This window comes from Acanthopagrus latus, chromosome 2, assembly GCF_904848185.1.
Source record: "Acanthopagrus latus isolate v.2019 chromosome 2, fAcaLat1.1, whole genome shotgun sequence".
Lineage (NCBI taxonomy): Eukaryota > Metazoa > Chordata > Actinopteri > Spariformes > Sparidae > Acanthopagrus > Acanthopagrus latus.
In genome coordinates this window covers 8,332,337-8,352,856 of record NC_051040.1, presented here as the reverse complement: position 1 = coordinate 8,352,856, position 20,520 = coordinate 8,332,337, and the positions used below count along the sequence as shown (strand labels likewise).

The following is a 20,520-nucleotide window of genomic DNA, read 5'->3' as shown; positions in this document are numbered from 1 at the left end:
GACTTTTTAAAGTGGCACAGTATGATAGAATATATATTTTTGATATATATATAGTATGCTAATTAGCCTATTTCAATCATTTTATGAGCAACCTTGATCTGATTTTATGCAGCACATGGCTGGAGTTTGAATCCTGCAGCTCCTTATGTGATTTCGCACTGCTTTTTCATGTTCCATTACTGAACTTCCTGCAATATTTAAAACTGATCCCTTGTCTAAAAAGGCAGAAAAAGACCATTGTCTTCTTATAGGAAGCATACAACACATATGTAACATCACAACTGTCACAACTTGATTTTTTTTTTTATTAGTAGAGCTTGTTACAGTAAATCAGTTTGAACCAAAACTTTCTTTAAATTCTAATGTTAAAGTGAATTGCAACCATAGTGAGTCACTATTTTTACGGCGCCTTGTGCATTTTTTCTGTTACAACAAGTAGTCTACCTCGAAATATATTTCTTTTATACAAGTCTAAGAAGGCATAGCTTTTCAGTGCATGAAAAAACTGATCATCCCTGAGCCCATATATCAGAGGACTCAGACATTTTGGAGTAAGATAAAACAATACATAGTTAAAGAACCTTACATCAAAAAATACATTAATCTGGTATACATAGATCTCTATGAAAGGGGTCCATAGCTGGATGAGACAGAGCAGCAGCTGGAAACCATGAAGAATCACTGTTCTGAGACCTTTCTGTGATGACTTTTTATCATGTCCAGATGCCGTTTTGGCTACTTTCATTATTTCAACATAACAGAATACAATGATGATAACCATAATGAAAAAGTAAAACTGTTGTACAGTTGACCTGATATGACCCTGCCATCTATGCAAAATATACATCTGCATAGCACATATCCTGTGTTGTTTGTACAAGCTCAGAGAGGCTGACGCAAAGAAAAAGGATAAGACAACAATGCATGGCAAAGAGCTGAGGCCATGAATGATGAGGATGCAATGCACATGGATGCGTTGGGAGCACAGCTCTGCATGGCGCAGAGGCATGCAAATGGCAACATATCGCTCCAAGGTCATTGCTGTCAGAGTAACTGGTGTGACCATCGAATACAGAATCAGCACTGTAGAAATAATTATGCATAACCAAACTTGTATGGTAAAATTAAAATAGGCCAAGAGGTACAGAATATTAGATATAAGTAATATCAAGCTATCAGACAGTAGTGTAACAGCAAATAAGATGTAGCGTGCTATTGTGTAGAAGGACTTCTTCTTGAAAAAGGTTAAGATAAGCAAAAAGTTGATGCCAAGAAACATCGTGACCAGGAGCTGCACAGAAATCACCCGATCATTGATCTGTCTCACCTCACCACCAACCCATGAGCTGTTGTCCTCCATCACTTTTTTAGGCACATTCACAAGTTGTTGAGGAGCGGCAAAGTGTTAAATCATCATCCATCAAAAGCATATGTGATTCTCATGACAAAAACACTGTTGCCCTGCAATAGTGTTGTGGTACTCTTTAAGAAGACAGATGTCTGTTTCTGTATGGAGACTTCATGGGAGTGACCCCACTGTAAGGAGAGTAACAGTTAATAAAAGTTTGCTCATCATAGTGTTGTCATTGACACTTTCTGCTCCTCCTCTCAGTGGTTATCTGTAGACATATCTGGGTTGTCAGCCACCATTACTGTCGTGGCCCCTGACTGACCCTTATCCTAACCTGACTTATAAGCCACAGTGCAACACTGCGGTATATTTATTTATACATTATATGATTTATTGGTTTCCTTTCAAAATGTTGTAAAGTGTCTTTGTGGCTCATGAAGAGTACTATATAAATAACATGTGTTATTATTATTATTATTATTATTATTATTATCATTATTATTATTATTAGTAGTAGTAGTAGTAGTAGTAGTAGTAGTAGTAGTAGTAGTAGTATTACCATTATGATAAGAACTATTGTTTTAAAAAGTTCCTTCTCTAAGCTGTTTAGCAGGTGAAGTTGAAGAAAAATGAATAAACTGATGAAAACAAGAACACCTCATTTGTTTTTCAGCATGATGTCTTTACCTGATGCCATTTTCTCATGGAGGCCTGGTCGGGTTGAATGTGCACAGTTAAGAGGGAATCAAGATGGCAGACTCTGCTTTGCCAACAATGTGTATACATTATTTGTGTAGAGTGAAAATTGTGGGACCTTAATCAAGATTAAGAGACATGTTCTAGAATTTGTTCCCACTCCTCGCCACTGTAGTGATGATGTCACCCATTTTTCAGCAATATACACCTTGTTATAAAACAATAAGGCCCCAAAGAGGAGCGGGTTTGAGCTCCCATTACAGGCTTTAATGTATTTTTTGTGTATGTGTCACTGTGGGACTGCTTAACTTTTAACATCAGGCACACTAAATGATACAGGCACACATCCAAATTGTGCAGGACATGACCTTTAATTTTCGAGTGTTTGTGAATGGTTTTAAAATATTGCTACAATCAGACAACTTTGAGACAAAAACAAACGCACCACATATGATTGGTATTTTGGTTTGTTGCTGATATGAAAGCATGAAGGTCAGATTAATTTTGCATGTACCAGGGAATCAGATTGGTTATTTATCAGTGCAATATAATCACAAACATCCTCATGAGGAGCAAATGCCCCCCAAAAGATCTATTGAATCATTTCAATGACATTTCTCTGTAAAATGACAATATAATTTAAGTGAGAAACATGTAAAACCTTTTATTTTAAAGGCATAAAAACATTACGTTAAAAATCCAAAGGTTTTTTGTACAAGCCACAGAGAGCATAGTATTTCAGTGCATTAAAGAACATTTCATCCCTAAGGCCATAAATGAGAGGACTCAGACATCTCGGAGCAAGAATAAAAGTAATGTAGTTAAAATACCTGACATTGATATATAACAGAAAATTAGTCTGAAGCAGAGCAGCTTCTATGAATGGACACCACAGCTGGATGAGACAGAGCAGCAGCTGGAAACCATGAAGAATTACTGTTCTGAGACCTTTCCATGTTGACTTTTTATTCTCTCCGGATGCCATTTTGGCCACTTTTATAATTTGAACATAACAGAATATAATAATGCTCACCATAACTAAGAAGTAGAACTGACTGATAGCTGATCGAAGATGACCCTGCCACTTGTGAAAAATGAATATTTCCACAGAGCATATATTTTTCTGAATGTAGAAGCCATGAGTTGCAGATGTAAAGAAAATGGACAGAACAGCAATGCAGGGTAAATAACTAATGCCATGAATGATGAGGATACAGTGCATACAGCTGCGTGTGGAGCACAGCACAGAGTGTCGCAGGGGCAGGCAAATGGCCACATAGCGTTCCAGGGTCATTGCTGTCAGAGTGACTGGTGTTAAATAAGTGTACAGAGACAAAATCATATATATAAAAACACAAACCCACATTTGTATGGTAATACGAAAATAGCTTAAAATGAGCAGGATATCAGTCACTAGTAGATACAGACAATCAGACAGTAGTGTCATAGCAAACAAGATGTAGCGCATGGTTGAGTAGAAGTAATCCTTCATAAAAAATGTCATGATTAGCAAAGAATTGATGCAAAGAAAGACGAACACCAGAACCTGAACAAAAATGGCCTGACCACTGATGTTCTTCAGAGAGGATTCAACGCTATTCACCGAGTTATTGGCTGCCATATATCCTGAAATATCAAAGGTTTAGACACCTCTACAGCTCTTTCAACCAAAAGACAGTTTCAAAATTCAAGAATTCATATATCTGTCAGTATTATCTAAAGTATTTGTAGAAGCCCAGATTTTCTATGGCACAACACAAGATGTGATTAGTGGACGTTTAGATGATCAACACAAACATTACACACATCAGTATAATATCACAGACACTGGACTTAAAAAAACACATCAAAATGTCAAATGGCATCTTTGCATCAACATGAACCCAACTATTGATGCTCCTCAGAGGGTGTTCAGTGCCATTCAGTGAGTTATTGGCTTCCATATATGCTGAAATATTAAGGGTTTAGACACTTCCACAGCTCTTTCAACAGTTTCAAAATTCAATAATTCACATAACTGTCAGTTTTATCTAAACTATTTGTGTAATTAATGTGCCCAGATTTTCTGTGGCACAACACAGAAATGATTTCAACTTCAACAACCTTACGCACGTAAAATAGATTTATCAGAAACACATCAAAAGATCAAATGGCATACAACCATCAGCTCAACAAAACATCCCTGCATCAACATGGAATTGTAGCACAGAGTCCCAGATGAACATCCTCTGCTGAGCTCTGTGTGGCCCTCTGTGAGAGGTCTGTGTATGAGGACTTTATAGGACTAACTACTGATGAGACTAACCACAGTGCTGTCATCATCAACTGCTGCTACCAGTGATGACCTCAGAGGTCATACTAAATATAGTTACTCAGTTTGTGTTTCAGAGATGTTTTCCAACAAATATTAAAACTTCTCATATCACACACCTTATGTACACATGAGGTTGGAGGTTTAATTATGAATATGTTTTCTGTTGGATGACTAAAGTAAACATGTTGATAGATGTTCCAAATTGCCACACAGGAAGTTTGGGTGTAAATCAAAGTGTAGCACTCAACAGCCTCTCCTCGAAGTATTTGTAGCGTTGCATTAATTTGTAGGCATAAACAGTGATGGGATTTATTGGGTTATGGCCTGCCCAAGCAATCAGTGAACTAAGCAGTTGCTTGAGTTGACAGGTTGATGGGAGGGATTCATGCTATGCGGGGTCAAGGTGACGTCTGAACAACTGAGTCTGAAGTCTTTTGCAGAAGATGGAGAGTGATTCCGCTGTCCTGACATTGATCGGGTGTTCTTTCCACCACTGAGGTACCAAAACAGTTGCTTGGGTTGACAGGTTGATAGATATAATTTGTTTGTGTGTGCCTGTTGGAGCCCCGTTTTACCAGTGGGCGGACTGCAGAGACGATGCAGGATGCGTTTGCTTTCCTCATGCTGGGAGTTGGTAGGCTCAGGGAGGACCAGTTTATATATGTCGAAACCAGAGGAAACGTGAGGACCTTTAACATTAACATTTTATTTTTTGTGAGAAACTATTTATTTGCAGTTGACTGTTCTGCACTTTTTCATAATTAAATATTTCTTGTCGTAAAAGCATTGTCTGCTGGTTTTTATTACTTTCCAGCTCACCAGTAAGCCATGATAATGGTTGTGTGAGATGTACAATGGACAAACAATGGAGCTTGGACAGTCTATAGTTAGTATTGGTGGTGCTGAGGTGGGTGGTGCGTTTAGCTAGGGGCCCATACAGGTTCTTGTATGCCGATGGAGAAGTGCTAGGGTTCGTCAGGCAGGAGTGTCGACTGGGAACCACTTCCAGGTGTCGGCAGTGCTGCCAACATAGAAACAATGGCAGGTGTCGGCCGGGAAGCAGAGTGTGAAACACTAGCAGGAGGCGAATGGACCCCTGATTCATCGGCCGGATCTCCGATGATTGGCTCATTTTTCAGCCTCCCCTTCCCCATTTACTGTATCAGAAACATCAGCATTGCCACACAAAAGTACTCTGGAAAAAAGAGGCTTGTCATAGACCTCTCTTTTCCCCACGTCACCACCACACCAATCGTCAACAGCTTCTTCTCGAGCCCAGATTTTTCCATCCTTTACACCACCATCACCCAGGCCGTCAATCTCATCTCTCTTGCCAGCCACAGCGCCTGGTTGGAAAAAGCAGACATCACCAGTGCTTTCAAGTTCCTGCCCATCTGCCCAGATTTCCTCAGCATATCATGGAGAGGCTGCCTCTACTTTGCTGTCCGCCTCACCTTCAGATGTAAAAGTAACCCGAAAATATTTGATTCCCTCTCCCAAGCCCTTTGCTGGATACTCCTAAACAACCACAACCTGCCTTATGTTGTCCATCTCCGAGATGTTTCCCATGGTCACTCCGCCATCTTCCCCACCAGCACAAGGTCTTTCCACTCTTAAATCAACCTTTCACAAACTCGGCATTCCTCTTTCTGCCGAACAACAGGAGCCAGTACATCCCTCAAATTCCTCAGCTTCACCCTCAATACACTAATCTTCCAAACCACACTCCAAACTGAGAAGCTACTATGTACCTCCTTGTTCATCTCCAACTACCTCCTTGCCGACCGCTGTACCAAGCAACAGCTTCTCTCCTTTCTTGGACACCTCAACTACACCACTCGCATTATCCCCAAGGGTCAATCCTTCATCTCACATCCACTATCCCTTTCTCCAACCATTCCATCCCTCCACGACTACTTCACCCTGGACAACTCTGACTCTGCAAAAATGGAGCTGAAAATGTGACATAACTTCCTCTATGTTGAAAAGACACGTCTTTCTTCTACGACAACCAAATCACCCAGCCAGAGGACATCCTGCTATACACAGACACAGCATCCTCAGTAGGTTTTCAGAGGCTACTACAGTGGTACATTGTTCACCTCCATTTACCCCCAGAACTGTCCCCACTCTCCCCTTCCTCTGCCCTCTATCAACTGTATCCAGTCATAATTGCTGTACTTCATTAGGGGCACTAATGGTCCAGAAAAGTCATCCTGATCCACTCAGACAACCTCACTGCCATCGACATCATCAACAAAGGCTGCTTGCATTCACTGGATACCAGGAAATTCTTCCAACATCTGACCATACTCTTATCCCAGCACCACTTAACAATCCGCACATCTCACTGCTTTTTCATGGTCCATTATTGAACTTCCTGCAATAATCCTGCAACTGATCCACTGCCAAAAGGAGTGTTGTCTTGTTCTTAAAAGCATACAGCACACATGTAACATGACAACATTCTATTTAAGCTTGTTATAAGTAGGGCTTGTAACAATGAACCAGTTTAAAATGAAATGTTCCATAAATTGTCACATGAAAATGAATTGCAACCATAGTGAGTCCTTTTTTTAACTGCACTGTGCATTTTTTCTGTTATAAACAACTAGTCTACCTTGCAAAATATTACTTTTATACACGTCAAGGAAGGCATAGTTTTTCAGTGCATGAAGAAAAATCCCATCCCTGAGCCCATATATCAGTGGACTCAGACATTTTGGAGCAAGATAAAACATTACATAGTTAAAGAACCTTACATTAATAAATAGACTTAAATTAATCTGAAATACATAATTCTCTATGAATGGGATCCATAGCTGGATGAGACAGAGCAGCAGCTGGAAACCATGAAGAATTACTGTTCTGAGACCTTTCTGTGTTGACTTTTTATTGTCTCCAGATGCCGTTTTGGCCACTTTCATTATTTTAACATAACAGAATACAATGGTGATAACCATAATGAAGAAGTATATCTGTTGTACAGTTGACCATATGTGATCCTGCCATCTGTGCAAAATGTACATCTGTGGAGAGCAAATCCTGTGTTGTTTGTACAAGCTCAGAGAGGCTAATGCAAAGAAGGAGGAAAAAAAAGCAATGCAGGGTAAAGAGCTGAGGCCATGAATGATGAGAATGCAATGCACATGGATGCGTTCGGAGCACAGCTCTGCATGGCGCAGAGGCATGCAAATGGCAACATATCGCTCCAAGGTCATTACTGTCAGAGTAACTGGTGTGACCATCGAATACAGAAGCACTATCATTGTAATATTGACACATAACCACACTTGTATGGTAAAATTAAAATGGGACAAAAGGTACAGCGTATTAGATATGAGTAATAAAAAGCTATCAGACAGCAGTGTAACAGCAAATAAGATGTAGCGTGCAATTGTGTAGAAGGGCTTCTTCTTGAAAAAGGTTAGGATGAGTAAAAAGTTGATGCCAAGAAACATCGTGACCAGGAGCTGCACAGAAATCACCCGATCACTGATCTGTCCCACCTCACTACCAACCCATGAGCTGTTGTCCCCCATCACTTTTCTAGACACATGCACAAGTTGTTTAGTTACTGCCAAGTGTTCAGTCATCATCCATCGAAAGAATATGTAATCCTCATCACAAACACACTGTTCCCCTGCAATGTCTCAGCATTGTGGCACAGATGTCTGTTTCAGCCTTTGTTCTGAGTGGAGGTTCTGTACGAAGACTTTATAGGAGTGACCCCACTGCAAGGAGAGTAAAAGCTAATTAAAGTTTGCTCATCACAGTGTCGTCATTGACACTTTCTGCTCCTCCTCTTGGCTATCTGTAAACATATCTCGGTTGTACTGTCGTACTGTCTAAAACATGATACTCTGGGGTCTCAAAGTTATCAACTTTGTTGACATCAATAACACCTTCAAAATTAATTGGTTGAGAAGATGCCTGTTCAGTGGTGAGGATTTCTTATGGTATTTCATTCCCTGCAATATCTTTTTAAAATGTGGTGTTTACAGTTTCTCTTAAAGTGTAATTATTCTCCTTCTAGACTAACTTTCATAGACAAGCTTTCTTGGCATGGAATCTTCTTTATGTTCATAACTTTTCCCCTCATAGAGCTCTGCTATGGAATAACAAAGACATCACAATAAAAAACAAATCTATCTTTCTTCCTTCCTGGCATTCAAACGGAATATATTGACTTATTTGATAAACATGGTAACCTCCTCTGATTTTCTCAGTACTTTTGAATTTCCTATTAGATTTAAAGAATTTAGTCTTGTATGCCAGGCAGTTCCTTCTGGTACCATATAGTTGATGAAATATCATCTCTCACACAGCACTAGTGCAAGAATTGACTCCAAATTGATTATTGATGGTCGCCCTCTCCTGGATAATGTAATGTAAATGTAATAATAAATTCATAAGGAATGCTATCCATGCTAAAAACAAATGTTCTCCTAGAGGGAAATTCTCCTGGGATGAGTTAATTGATGATATTGACTGGAAAAGAACATGGTTACTGCCTTATAAATTTTGTATCTCTAATGTTGTGCATGATTTCTGGATGGATTTGAGAAACCATTGATCTACCTTTCTAAGTGTCTCATACCTATTCACTAAAAAAGATGTTCTGTCATTTTACTCATTGTAACAACTCTGTTGAATTTGTTACAGATTTCTTCATTCTCTCTTGTAAGTTCTTGATACACAAACCCAGATTTTCCAAAGCTAAGCTGATGTTTAAGGTGTTTCTCCTTGAATTCAACTATCTTCTTAAGTCTCTCAGAATTGTAAAAGACAAAAAAATGTTTCTCCAATACAGCCTGATGAACATATAACCTTAATATCTATCTAATCACTATATGATTTTTTTCTTATTGTTAGTGAATGCACAGACATTATGTAATTTCTATTCTCTGAGTGACCAATGTATGCACCTTTTTTTATTTCTATTATTTTTTACTATTATTATTTTCATTATTATTTCTCCTGATTAGTTCTTTGTTTTATGACATTTCTCTGTCTCATTAAATCTGTTTTTGTCTGACCTCAGGATTGTAATGTTCCTCGCTTGTCAAGAAAGAGTTTAAATAAATAAAATACATAAATAAATGTTAAAAAAAATCATGTAGTGCATGTTTTGATGGAGCAGTAGCGTTTACCAGAGGGCAACAGTTTAAACAGGTGATGAAAACAAGAACACCTCATTTGTTTTTCAGCATGGAGCATTGTTTTTCTCATGGAGGCCTGGTCAGGTTGCATGTACACAACAGATAAGAGGGAATCAAGATGGCAGACTCTGCTTTGCCAACAATGTGTATACATTATTTGTGTAGAGTGAAAATTGTGGGACCTTAATCAAGATTAAGAGAAATGTTCTAGAATTTGTTCCCACTCCTTGCCACTGTAGTGATGATGTCATTTTTCTGCAATGCACACCTGTTATAAAACAATAAGGCCCCAAAGAGGAGTGGGTTTGAGTTCATCCTACCAGGACCTCCCATTAGAGGCTTTGATGTATTTTTTGTGTATGTGTCACTGCGGGACTGCTTAACTTTGAACATCAGGCACACTAAATGATACAGGCACACATCCAAATTGTGCAGCACATGAACATTTATGTTTCGAGTGTTTGTGAATAGTTTTAAAATATTGTTCCAATCACACAACTTTGAGACAAAAAGAAACGCACCACATGATCGGTATTTTGGTTTGTTGTTGATATGAAAGCATGAAGGTCAGATTAATTTTGCGTGTATAGGGAATCAGATTGGTTATTTATCAGTGCAATATAATCACAAACATCCTCATGAGGAGCAAATGCCCCCCAAAAGATCTATTGAATCATTTCAATGACATTTCTCTGTAAAATGACAATCGAATTAAAGTGAGAAACATGTAAAACCTTTTATTTTAAAAGCACAACATCATTACTTTAAAAATCCAAAGGGTTTTTATTCAAGCCACAGAGAGCGTAGTGTTTAAGTGCTTGAAAGAACATTTCATCCCTAAGGCCATAAATGAGAGGACTCAGACATCTCGGAGCAAGAATAAAAGTAATGTAGTTAAAATACCTGACATTGATGAATAACAGAAAATTCGTCTGAAGCAGAGCAGCTTCTATGAATGGACACCACAGCTGGATGAGACAGAGCAGCAGCTGGAAACCATGAAGAATTACTGTTCTGAGACCTTTCCATGTTGACTTTTTATTCTCTCCAGATGCAGCTTTGGCCACCTTCATTATTTGAACATAACAGAATATAATAATGCTCACCATAACTAAGAAGTAGAACTGACTGATAGCTGATCGAAGATGACCCTGCCACTTGTGAAAAATGAATATTTCCACAGAGCATATATTTTTCTGAATGTAGAAGCCATGAGTTGCAGATGTAAAGAAAATGGACAGAACAGCAATGCAGGGTAAATAACTAATGCCATGAATGATGAGGATACAGTGCATACAGCTGCGTGTGGAGCACAGCACAGAGTGTCGCAGGGGCAGGCAAATGGCCACATAGCGTTCCAGGGTCATTGCTGTCAGGGTGACAGGTGTTAAATATGTGTACAGCGACAAAATCATATATATAACAAGACAAACCCACATTTGTATGGCAACATTAAAATAGTTTAAAATGAGCAGGATATCAGTCACGAGTAGATACAGACAATCAGACAGTAGTGTCATAGCAAACAAGATGTAGCGCATGGTTGAGTAGAAGTAATCCTTCATAAAAAATGTCATGATTAGCAAAGAATTGATGCAAAGAAAGACGAACACCAGAACCTGAACAAAAAGGACCCGACCATTGATGCTCCTCAGAGAGGATTCACCACCATTCACTGAGTTATTGGCTGCCATATATCCTGAAATATCAAGGGTTTAGACACTTCCACAGCTCTATCAACCAAAAGACAGTTTCAAAATTCAAGAATTCATATATCTGTCAGTATTATCTAAAATATTTGTAGAAGCAAGATGCCCAGATTTTCTATGGCATAACACAAGATGTGATTAGTGGACATCTAGATGATCAACACAAACATTACACACATCAGTATAATACCACATACATTGCACATAAAATAGATTTGACAGAAACACATCAAAAGGTCAAATGGCATAAAACCATCAGAGTAACAAAACATCCCTGCATCAACATGGAATTATGGCACAGAGTCCCATAGATAATAATCTTCTACTGAGCTCTGTGTGGCCCTCTAAGAGAGGGCTGTGTATGAGGACTTTATTGGACTAACTATTGACGAAACTCACCACAGTGTTGTCATCATCAACTGTTGCTACTAACAGACCTCAATGATTATGCTAAATATAGTTACTCACTTTGTGTTACAGAGACTAGTGCATTGCCTGTAGGAAGTATGTATTCCTATAGAAAAGTGGGAGGTTAAGTAGTTTTTTTCATGGATGGCCGAATGAGACTGTGTTTGAAGGTGGGACTTTTGATTTTACCATTATATTTCACCTTAAAAACTATTTCCCTTGCTTTGTTTGGTGTCATTATTTTCAGCACAACCTCACATGTATTGCTCTACAGTTATTTTTTCATTTTGACATACTATATTAACACTATGGACCTAAAATCACAAAAAACATAGAATCAGAGTTGGAAAAAATTAGATTTTTTTTTACTGTGAAACTGTTTAACGAACCAATTTTATTACTTATAATGCAAATATAAATTATTGTTTATATGTAACTATTTACATTTAAATGCAGGCAATGCCTGCCAAACACAGAGAAACGACTCCACTACACACTAAATACACTACACCAAACACTACATAACACACTAGCTATACACTCCAAACATATGTCACAAATCTCTAGCCACAAATCTCTCAACTCTCAAAACTCGCTTTCTCATCGTTGTCTCTATCACATCACTGTCTGTCACTCTTCTGCCGACATCCCGCCCACAACTTCCCCCTGTTCCTCAGCAACCAAATCGTGTGGTTTGCCATATATTTTGTGACTGGTTGGTGTAGTGCCTTTTTCCACCAATAGGAACATGTTTTTTGCTTGCAAGCACTTGCTTCTAGCGGCTACTTTTGTGACAAAAGCCCGTTTTTACCGTTTCCTGCACCAGACGCAAAGCAAAAGTGACAGCAATGCTCAAGAAAAAGCGAGGCAGAGGTTAGAAATCCGGTTTCGGATGCACTGGCACGTCGAGTCAGGAGGTGGGCTGTGGGGGTGTGCTAGCAGCTAGCTACACATGAACACCCACAGATTCCGATTCCAGTTTGTTGTCCTCGTGTATCCGGATCTCCTCAGACCCGAACAGACTCCGTCTGGACTCATTTATTAATCCACAGTCAGTTTAGATGTACAGAACGGGACCAAACTGCTGGCAAAATCCCGGTCTAGCTTGCACAGCTGCAGGTATAAATCTGCTTGTTCTCTATCATCTCGAGACTATCTCTCCAATCCGTTACATATTCCATATGTACGGGATATCACCCCCGCTGCTGTGCAGGGTACTTGGATATTTCTTTAAGACACACCGGCTTGCCCGGCCACGCCCCATTGCGTAGCTATAAAGCACCTGTGCTGGCGTGTAATCACTGATTGTTTGAGGGAAAAGAGTAAGTCGGGGCGTCTGTCTCTGGCAGTCTCCCTGGATTGTTGTATAGAACTCTTTCTGTCCTGTCTCAGCAAGCCATCATCCCGCCTCTGGCTCCTGGTAGCGGCATCCTCTCCCCGGCGCTTGGCGGCAAATGCCTCTCCCAGTTCAAGCACTCTCCCGCCCATCCCCTCATAAGAATATGGCCCTCACAGTGGGCGGCACACAGAGTACACTTTAAAAAAAAAAAACAATAAGAGAGCTGCAGTGCTACCGGCTAGCAGGTAAACAGGAAGTGGCGAAGTACTTCCGGGTTCCGGCCCCTGGCAATATGGCAGACCAGGAGGGACATTGCTGTGTGGGTTGTGGGGTGGCCATGCCCCTAGAGGATGGACATGATAACTGCGTGCTATGTTTGGGACATGAGCATGCTCTGGTCTCTAGGGAAAATCCTCAGTCGTGCATGGATTGCTTTATTTTACCTGCACGCACTAGGGAGGCTCGCTGTTGCTTTTTTGCAACGGAAAAGAGAAAAGAGAGAGAAAAGGCAAAGCGTGCGGGCTCCCATGTTTTTGAGGGGCCTAGGCAGAAAATTGGGAGAATGGTGGCAGCCTTGGAGGGGAGGAGGGAGTATCTAGGAGCCTGGCAGGCTCAACTGCCTCCTCTTCAGCCTATAGCGGTCCGGCCTCCGCTTAGCTCTTTCCCGCCCCAGGCTTCGGGTTAGGCAGGGAGGAAGAAGAAGCCGAGGAGGAGAACGTGGATGTGGAAACTCTGATGACAACGACCTCTCTTGTGCACAGCACACAGTGAGCAAAGTAACAAGAGGGGAGTTGGCCCACCGGTTTGAGGAGGTGATTAACAGGGCTTCCAGGGCTCTGGGTGTTGCCCTCCCTGAGAACCCTGGGGCCACATCTTCTAGGGTTGAAGAGGTGTAGTATCTGTGTGTTTCCTACACATCCTGGGCTCTAAGACAATAGTGAATAGGAGGAAGACAGGATGAGATGGGACCAGATGCTCTCCTTAGACAACTGCGGGAATGTGACAGTGTGAGGGTCCCCATAACCAGGAGCCCTGATCAGCCCTGAGGTGGGAATCAGAGATAAGTTACAGGAAGGAGCCCACACCAGAGGTTAATAGCTGACTCAAGGTATACATTGTCATTTATGTGTAGAGAGACCATCCTGTCCACTTTAGCTGACATCAGCAAAGTTAAGTAACGCACACAAGAGTTATTTCATAGAGGATGTGAGGCAGACCCATCCTTCTCTTCTTTCCCATTGGATAGATGTACCTTGAACCCACCAAAGTGACCAATTGGGACAAGTAGGCGGTTATGGAGAACAGACTTTAAAAAAGGCCCCCACACCAGAGAAAGGGGGGTGGCATTTGGTAGAATTCCTAAGATCGAGGGCGTAGGAGTTCTGATAGGGCAGAGGGCAAACACGTTTGGCATTACTTTGCCCTAGATTGGAGAATATCAGATGTGTGGCCACACTCTGTTCGGATGCTAGGCTCAAGTCTGTTTTAATAAAGATTGCTCTATCATTCCACCCAGCCTTGCCTCCGCAGATTTTTTTATCAACATACTACACGCCGACACCTTTGAGGAGGACAGCCCAGAAACTACAGAGGGTATGGAGGTGCGCCCTGCATCAACCCAGGTGCCCCTCCTATCTGACTTTAAAGAGCTGATGTGTCAGCAGTTCTAGTCTCCAGCTGCTACCCGCAGGTGGTCTGCAGCATGTCGCCGTTTTTCCAACGTGCATGACAGAAATCAGATTGCTTGTGGGCCACTTCCCGCAGTGGACCGAACCCTCACTCCACTAGTTTCTCCCTCCAGCTCCATCCTCGGTAATGCCACCTGCTCTAGCAAGAACTGCAGGGTTATGGATAGTCTGCTCGCTAAGATACATAAGGCTGTGGCGGTGCAGACTCGGTTGGCCAATACCGGGGCTATTTTGGCACTTTACCTCCACGACTTGTCTCATCAAGTTCAGGCGGACACCAGTGTAGGTTAGGAGCTGCAGATGGCCTAAGGTGCCGGTGGAACCCACCGCGATGTTTGGGCCCCATGCTACTGCCTTGATACAGCAGGCTCAGGAGAGCCGCCGCTGTGCGAAGTAGGTCTCGGGTGGCCTGGCCAGGCACATCATGGGCTCGGGGAGGCCAAGACCATCTCGGGCCCAGCCAGCACCAGAAGCCTCAACATGGGGTCAAGGGGATCTTAGACTCCAGTTGGAGGCTTCCCGGCAGCACAGGTACCACCGACAGGGCAGAGGGAGAGGACCTGCTAAGGCTCAGAGTTCCTCCAGGTGCCTCCCACCCTCGGTTTGGGTTTGCAGGCAGGGTGTACAAGTTTCGGGTGCTGCCATTCGGCATTTCTCTGCCACCACGACCCTTCACTCGTTGTATGTATGCGACCACGTAGCCCGGCTGCTAAACCACGTCCAGGGCTTAGGTCTGCACCTGAACCACAAAAAAAACCGGCTCGAGCCTTCTCAGGTGACCACTTTTCTGGGTATGGGCCTGGACTCGAGGAGGGCGACAGTTGCTTTGACCCTGAAGAGGCAGCAGGCTTTCAGGACTTGCCTCGCCCCTTTCCAGCTGCATGCTTTGGTCAACTGGGGACTCTGCCTTCGCCTTATGGGCTTAATGGCAGCCATGGTGCAGGTGGTCCCCCTCGCCCTCTTACACATGTGGCCTGTGCAGAGATGTCTGCTGGGCTTGGGCTTGTGCCCTCAGAGGTCCCACAAGACCAAAGTGGTGGTCTCTCAGAGGATTCACAGGGCCCTCCGGTGGTGGAGGGTCCCAGCAAACATCAAGCTGGGCCGAGCCCTGGGTCCAGTGATCTATCGCCAACTAGTGTACACAGACGCATCCTCTTTGGGGTAGGGCGCCGTACACGAAGGCCATGGTGTCAACGGTGTCTGGACCGGCCAGAGGCTGTGTCAGCACATAAGTGTCCTAGAGCAGAGGGCGCTTCTCCTCGCTCTGCGTCATTTCCTGCTAAGGCTAAGGGGTCACCACGTCATTGTCCACACCGACAGCACAGTGACAGGGGCTCCCATGCCCTGTGCAAGCTCACAACCATCCTGTGGCAGTGGGCTCACCCACTCTTCCTCTCGCTCAGAGCCGTGCACGTGCCAGGGGCACTGATCTCTGCGGCAGACACCATGTCAAGGGGAGGGCCCCAGCCGGGGGAGTGGAGACTACACTCTCAGGTGGTCTCCGAGATATGGCGCCACCTAGGCAGGGCAGAGGTCGACCTGTTTGCGTCCAGGGAGTCAACGCACAGCCCACTCTTTTTCTCCCTGAGGAATGACGATCCCCCCATGGGTTGGGATGCTCTAGCGCATCCTTGGCCCCGGGGTCTGCTCTATGCCTTTCCTCCCTTCACCTATCTTCACCAGACTATCTCTCCAGTCCTTGGGCCACTTGGAGACACGTTTCGCTCAATCTATCAGTGATTACACGCTGGCACAGGTGCTTTATAGCTATATCCCGTACATATGGAATATATAACGGAGTGGAGAGATTGTCTCTTCACTCAGAGAACCAAGGTTACAATGTAACCATTCGTTTCTTAAAGTGTGTCTTGTGGGTGAGCTCTGCAGTGATTGGCTCTGCTGTGCAAGCGGCTATGGTGGCTATGGTTGACAATGCTAGCGGAATCGGTAAATACTTTATGAAATAATTTATTAACGGTATCATTGTAGTCCAAACAAATCCAACGTTTCACACCCTTAAACCATGCAGCAGCCATGTTGAAACTCTCATTTCAGTCTGATCCTGATCTGCAGAGATATTTGAGGCACACACAGACACACAAAGATTCCTTGCTTTTATAGAGAGATGTCACATGAGGTTGGAGGTTTAATTGTGAATATGTTTTCTGTTGGATGACCAAAGCAAACATGTTGACAGAAGGTTGGGTGTAAATCCATCTGTAGCAGTCAACAGCCTCTCCTCGAATGCATCTGTAGCATTGCATTAATTTGCACACATAAACAGTGATGGTCTTGAATTGATTAAGGCTGGCTCAAGTAATAAGTGAACTGAGTGGTTGCTTGGGTTAACAGGTTGATGGGAGAGAGTCATGCTATGCTGGGTCAAGGTGAAGTGTTGCTGTTGAACTTTATGTTACATTACATCTGACATCTTGTGTTGCACTCAAAAAATGGGGGCCCTCCAACAAAACAACAGTTTAAGAGTACGTTGTTTGTTGTTTACAGCAGCACTGTGTTATGTTTCAAAACTTTTTATCACTACAGTTATTAACAATTATGAAAGCTCAGCTTGAGAAGCTTTTGATATGTATACACAGTATGCCAGCCTCTATAAACTGACACCACATCTGAATGAAATATAGAAGCATGAGAAACTTTACTGGGCCTTCTCTGTGTTGCCATTTAATTTCTCCAGGTACAGCTTTGTGAAGGCCTGTTTGTTATGCGGCAGAAAACATTTGAAAGAATGTCTGATATGATGGTTAATTTTGTTTTTGCTTTGTTTTTCTCCATAGGGATTTAGACTCGAAACAGAGCAGCGATGCTAATGAGCTGATCAACAGTGTTCCCTCATGGCAAATTAACTCATGTGAAACTTAATTGCCTCATTTATTATTTAAACTGTCCTTTGTTGATTTTTGCTATAATGAAAGATGGATGACATAACAGGTATTAAAAAAAAAAAAAGTTTTCATTGTTGGAAAAATATTGACTCGTCTCAAAGTTTCTGTGCTGTTATCAAAATGATGACCAACATGCTTGGATTCAAGTATGTATCTAAACAGTCAGATTCAATTTTATTTAATTTGTCATTTCCATTGAAACGTTGCCAACAACCATTTTATTAGTATTAGATATTCACAAAAGGAAATTGCCAATACATGTCACCAAAGCTTAGAGATGGCAATGTCATGAAAATCAGTGGATTAAAATTTTGGTGGGTTTCCTCCCCTGGGGACCATGAATACTTGTCCAAAATGTAATGGTAATCTGATAGTCATTGAGGCATTTCAGTTTTGATCAAAGATCGACCTGCAAAACCTGGAAACATTGCCATTCCAAGGATGAGGCCACGAGCAGGGCAAAACATCATGCAAACTAATATTTTTTTTTACAATAAACCATCCTACACCGATATACCCTATATTTAAAGCAAAAATAAAAGCTATACTTATAAACTTGACAGACCAGAGGAAACTCTGTAGAAGAAACTTGTTTTTGTTTTTTCAATTTTTATTAATTTTTCATTTGATAAAACAATTTGCAGTACACATTCAAGATGAATTTCTTACGAGCACAGTCCAGCTGCAATATTTTAACAGCAAACGTAACCTTCTCAACCCACTAAAAATTAAATAAAGAAAGGAGGGGAAAAAGAAGGGAATAAAAGTAGACAAATTAATAAAATAAATAAAAACATAAATAAACAAAAAATAAGAAAAGAAAATCTTGGGAGGGCGGTTTTCACTGCCTCACTTTGATACATGAATTCTAGTTATCACTATTTAATGGCAATTGTATGCTCTCATAGTACAGTACTCTGTGTGGTCCAGCATAGTGTCTCGAATACATCTTATAAAGTGCGGAGGTTCCAGAGAGAAGAATGAGATGTCCGTCAATCAAGGCGGTAAATGCTATGACATAAGCATTGCCTTTAAGTGTACAGTTTGCCCTTTTAAACAAGACACATACAGTGAATATGTGAGTAAACGCAGAGAATAAAGTGACAAATATAGGTTCAAATGTGATATAAAATACCCTTTAATATACAATGAAATTTTAATGTAACTGAGTAATTTTATGTAATTGTCAAACTTCTGATAGTTAACTCTGAGACATCACAAGGGAACATCACAGTCAGAGCGGTGGCTTGTTTGTCATCATCAGATGTTTTCTTTGTTGTATTTCTGATAATTAGCCATTAGTCATCTGTATCCCTGTGTGTAATGACAAACTCCAGAGAACCTAATTAACAGACATAGTTAATGGCATCATTAATTATTTAAAGACTGCTCTGTTGGTGTTGACTTGGCTAATGATGAATGTACCTGTAAAAGTTTGTTTAGAGTTCAACATTGTTAACAAAACTTTAAATAAAATGTATTTTATTCATCTTTGTTATATTTGTATTTAGAATTGCTCATAATGGTGCATTCAAGCTACATTCACATCAACAGTAGTAGTGCGTTCTCATTTCTTTCAAAGAGGCCAATGCGTTGGTACAGCTGTGGTCTTGATGCAAATATTTCAATAATTAAAAAAAGAAAGATAGATGAAAAAAGATCATAATGAAAAGTCACAAAACTAGATATGTTTATAAGCACAGCTAGCACAGCTCAGTTTCTGAAAAACTGTTTGAATTAATGAATGAAAACCAACTACGGATCAATTGACAAAGCCAGATAAAAAAATTTAGCCCGCAGTTTTATTACCTTTTGACCTCAGAGTGTTCTTGACAATGAATATTGTTGAAACCTACAGACTGTACAATCATAGCATAACATTAATAATTTCTAGAGTGCAATCATGAAGCTGTTATAGAGGAGTAATAATATTTCAGTATGATGTTCTTATCTGTTTCTCTTCAAGTGGAACCAGGGATTTTGAATGAAATATGGTTGTTGTATAGTGATGCATATGTGAAGTATCGCAAATAATCAATGAGGGTAAGACCTCAGTTAACACGGATATTCCTTATATGCTTTAATAAGTTGTAAGGAGAAAAAGTTTTCAAGTATCTTACGTGTGCTTCATTTGAAATGTTTGTACTCATATTGGACACATTTCCTGACAGTTTGTTCGGGGCTGACAAGAAGATTTGAAGGCCTTAAAAGGGTTTCATCATTACAAATCTGGAATATATGAATTAATGAATGAATGAATGAATGAATGAATGAAGTACTTTATTTCAATCCAACAATCAAAACAATGTAATAAAAACAAATAAAACAAAAGTAACTGTGTCTGAAAAGTGTAGGTGAAAGTAAAACTTATACATCCCCAGCCCTTTCTCACTTTTCTTCTTTTCACTCATATATTATTTCAACAACTTCTTAAATTATATACAACTAATATACAAACAACTATCCCCAGTTTATTATATATGGACCACTGTTTGTCACATCTTAACATAATTTATTGATGTGTGTACCCATTTCCCTTTAGTTTAGTTTTATATAATTTTGCTTTAACTTCCATTAGGTTTGATTTCCTGATAAACACAACCAGCCACTCAGAGCGGAGAAACTTAGCATTTGGACAAAAGAATCTTCATTTGCCATGAAACTCATAATGTTTTGTGTGTTTTGTGCAAAACATTAATGGGACTTCATAAAACCTTCAGGCCATGACAGTTTTTTTTTTTTAGCAGACAAACTGATTTTGGCTAATCTGCAAATACTGAACATAAGAACAATACAAATAGCATACACAAATTATTTTGTATTATTTACTGTTTTTATTATATTTTATATAATATACTAGCCTATGTATTAAGTTATACTATTATGCCACATTTCACCTTATATACTATATTTCATATCTGACACAACTGTACTTTATCATGCTATATTA

General features: G+C 40.8%; 4 protein-coding genes across 4 annotated transcripts; all 4 read right to left on the bottom strand.

Moving 5' to 3' along the window:
• Positions 1-209: 209 nt before the first annotated feature.
• Positions 210-1,543, bottom strand: LOC119011807 (odorant receptor 131-2-like). Its single transcript, XM_037085190.1, has one exon. The coding sequence runs from the start codon at positions 1,358-1,360 to the stop codon at positions 401-403; it is 960 nt and encodes a 319-aa protein (XP_036941085.1). The 5' UTR covers positions 1,361-1,543; the 3' UTR covers positions 210-400.
• Positions 1,544-2,738: 1,195 nt separating this feature from the next.
• On the bottom strand, positions 2,739-3,668 carry LOC119007993 (odorant receptor 131-2-like). Its single transcript, XM_037078010.1, has one exon. The coding sequence runs from the start codon at positions 3,666-3,668 to the stop codon at positions 2,739-2,741; it is 930 nt and encodes a 309-aa protein (XP_036933905.1).
• Positions 3,669-6,937: 3,269 nt separating this feature from the next.
• On the bottom strand, positions 6,938-7,964 carry LOC119007980 (odorant receptor 131-2-like). The gene has a single exon (XM_037077989.1). The coding sequence runs from the start codon at positions 7,958-7,960 to the stop codon at positions 6,938-6,940; it is 1,023 nt and encodes a 340-aa protein (XP_036933884.1). The 5' UTR covers positions 7,961-7,964.
• A 2,323-nt stretch (positions 7,965-10,287) lies between these two features.
• On the bottom strand, positions 10,288-11,217 carry LOC119007973 (odorant receptor 131-2-like). The gene has a single exon (XM_037077979.1). The coding sequence runs from the start codon at positions 11,215-11,217 to the stop codon at positions 10,288-10,290; it is 930 nt and encodes a 309-aa protein (XP_036933874.1).
• Between the last annotated feature and the right edge of the window lie 9,303 nt (positions 11,218-20,520).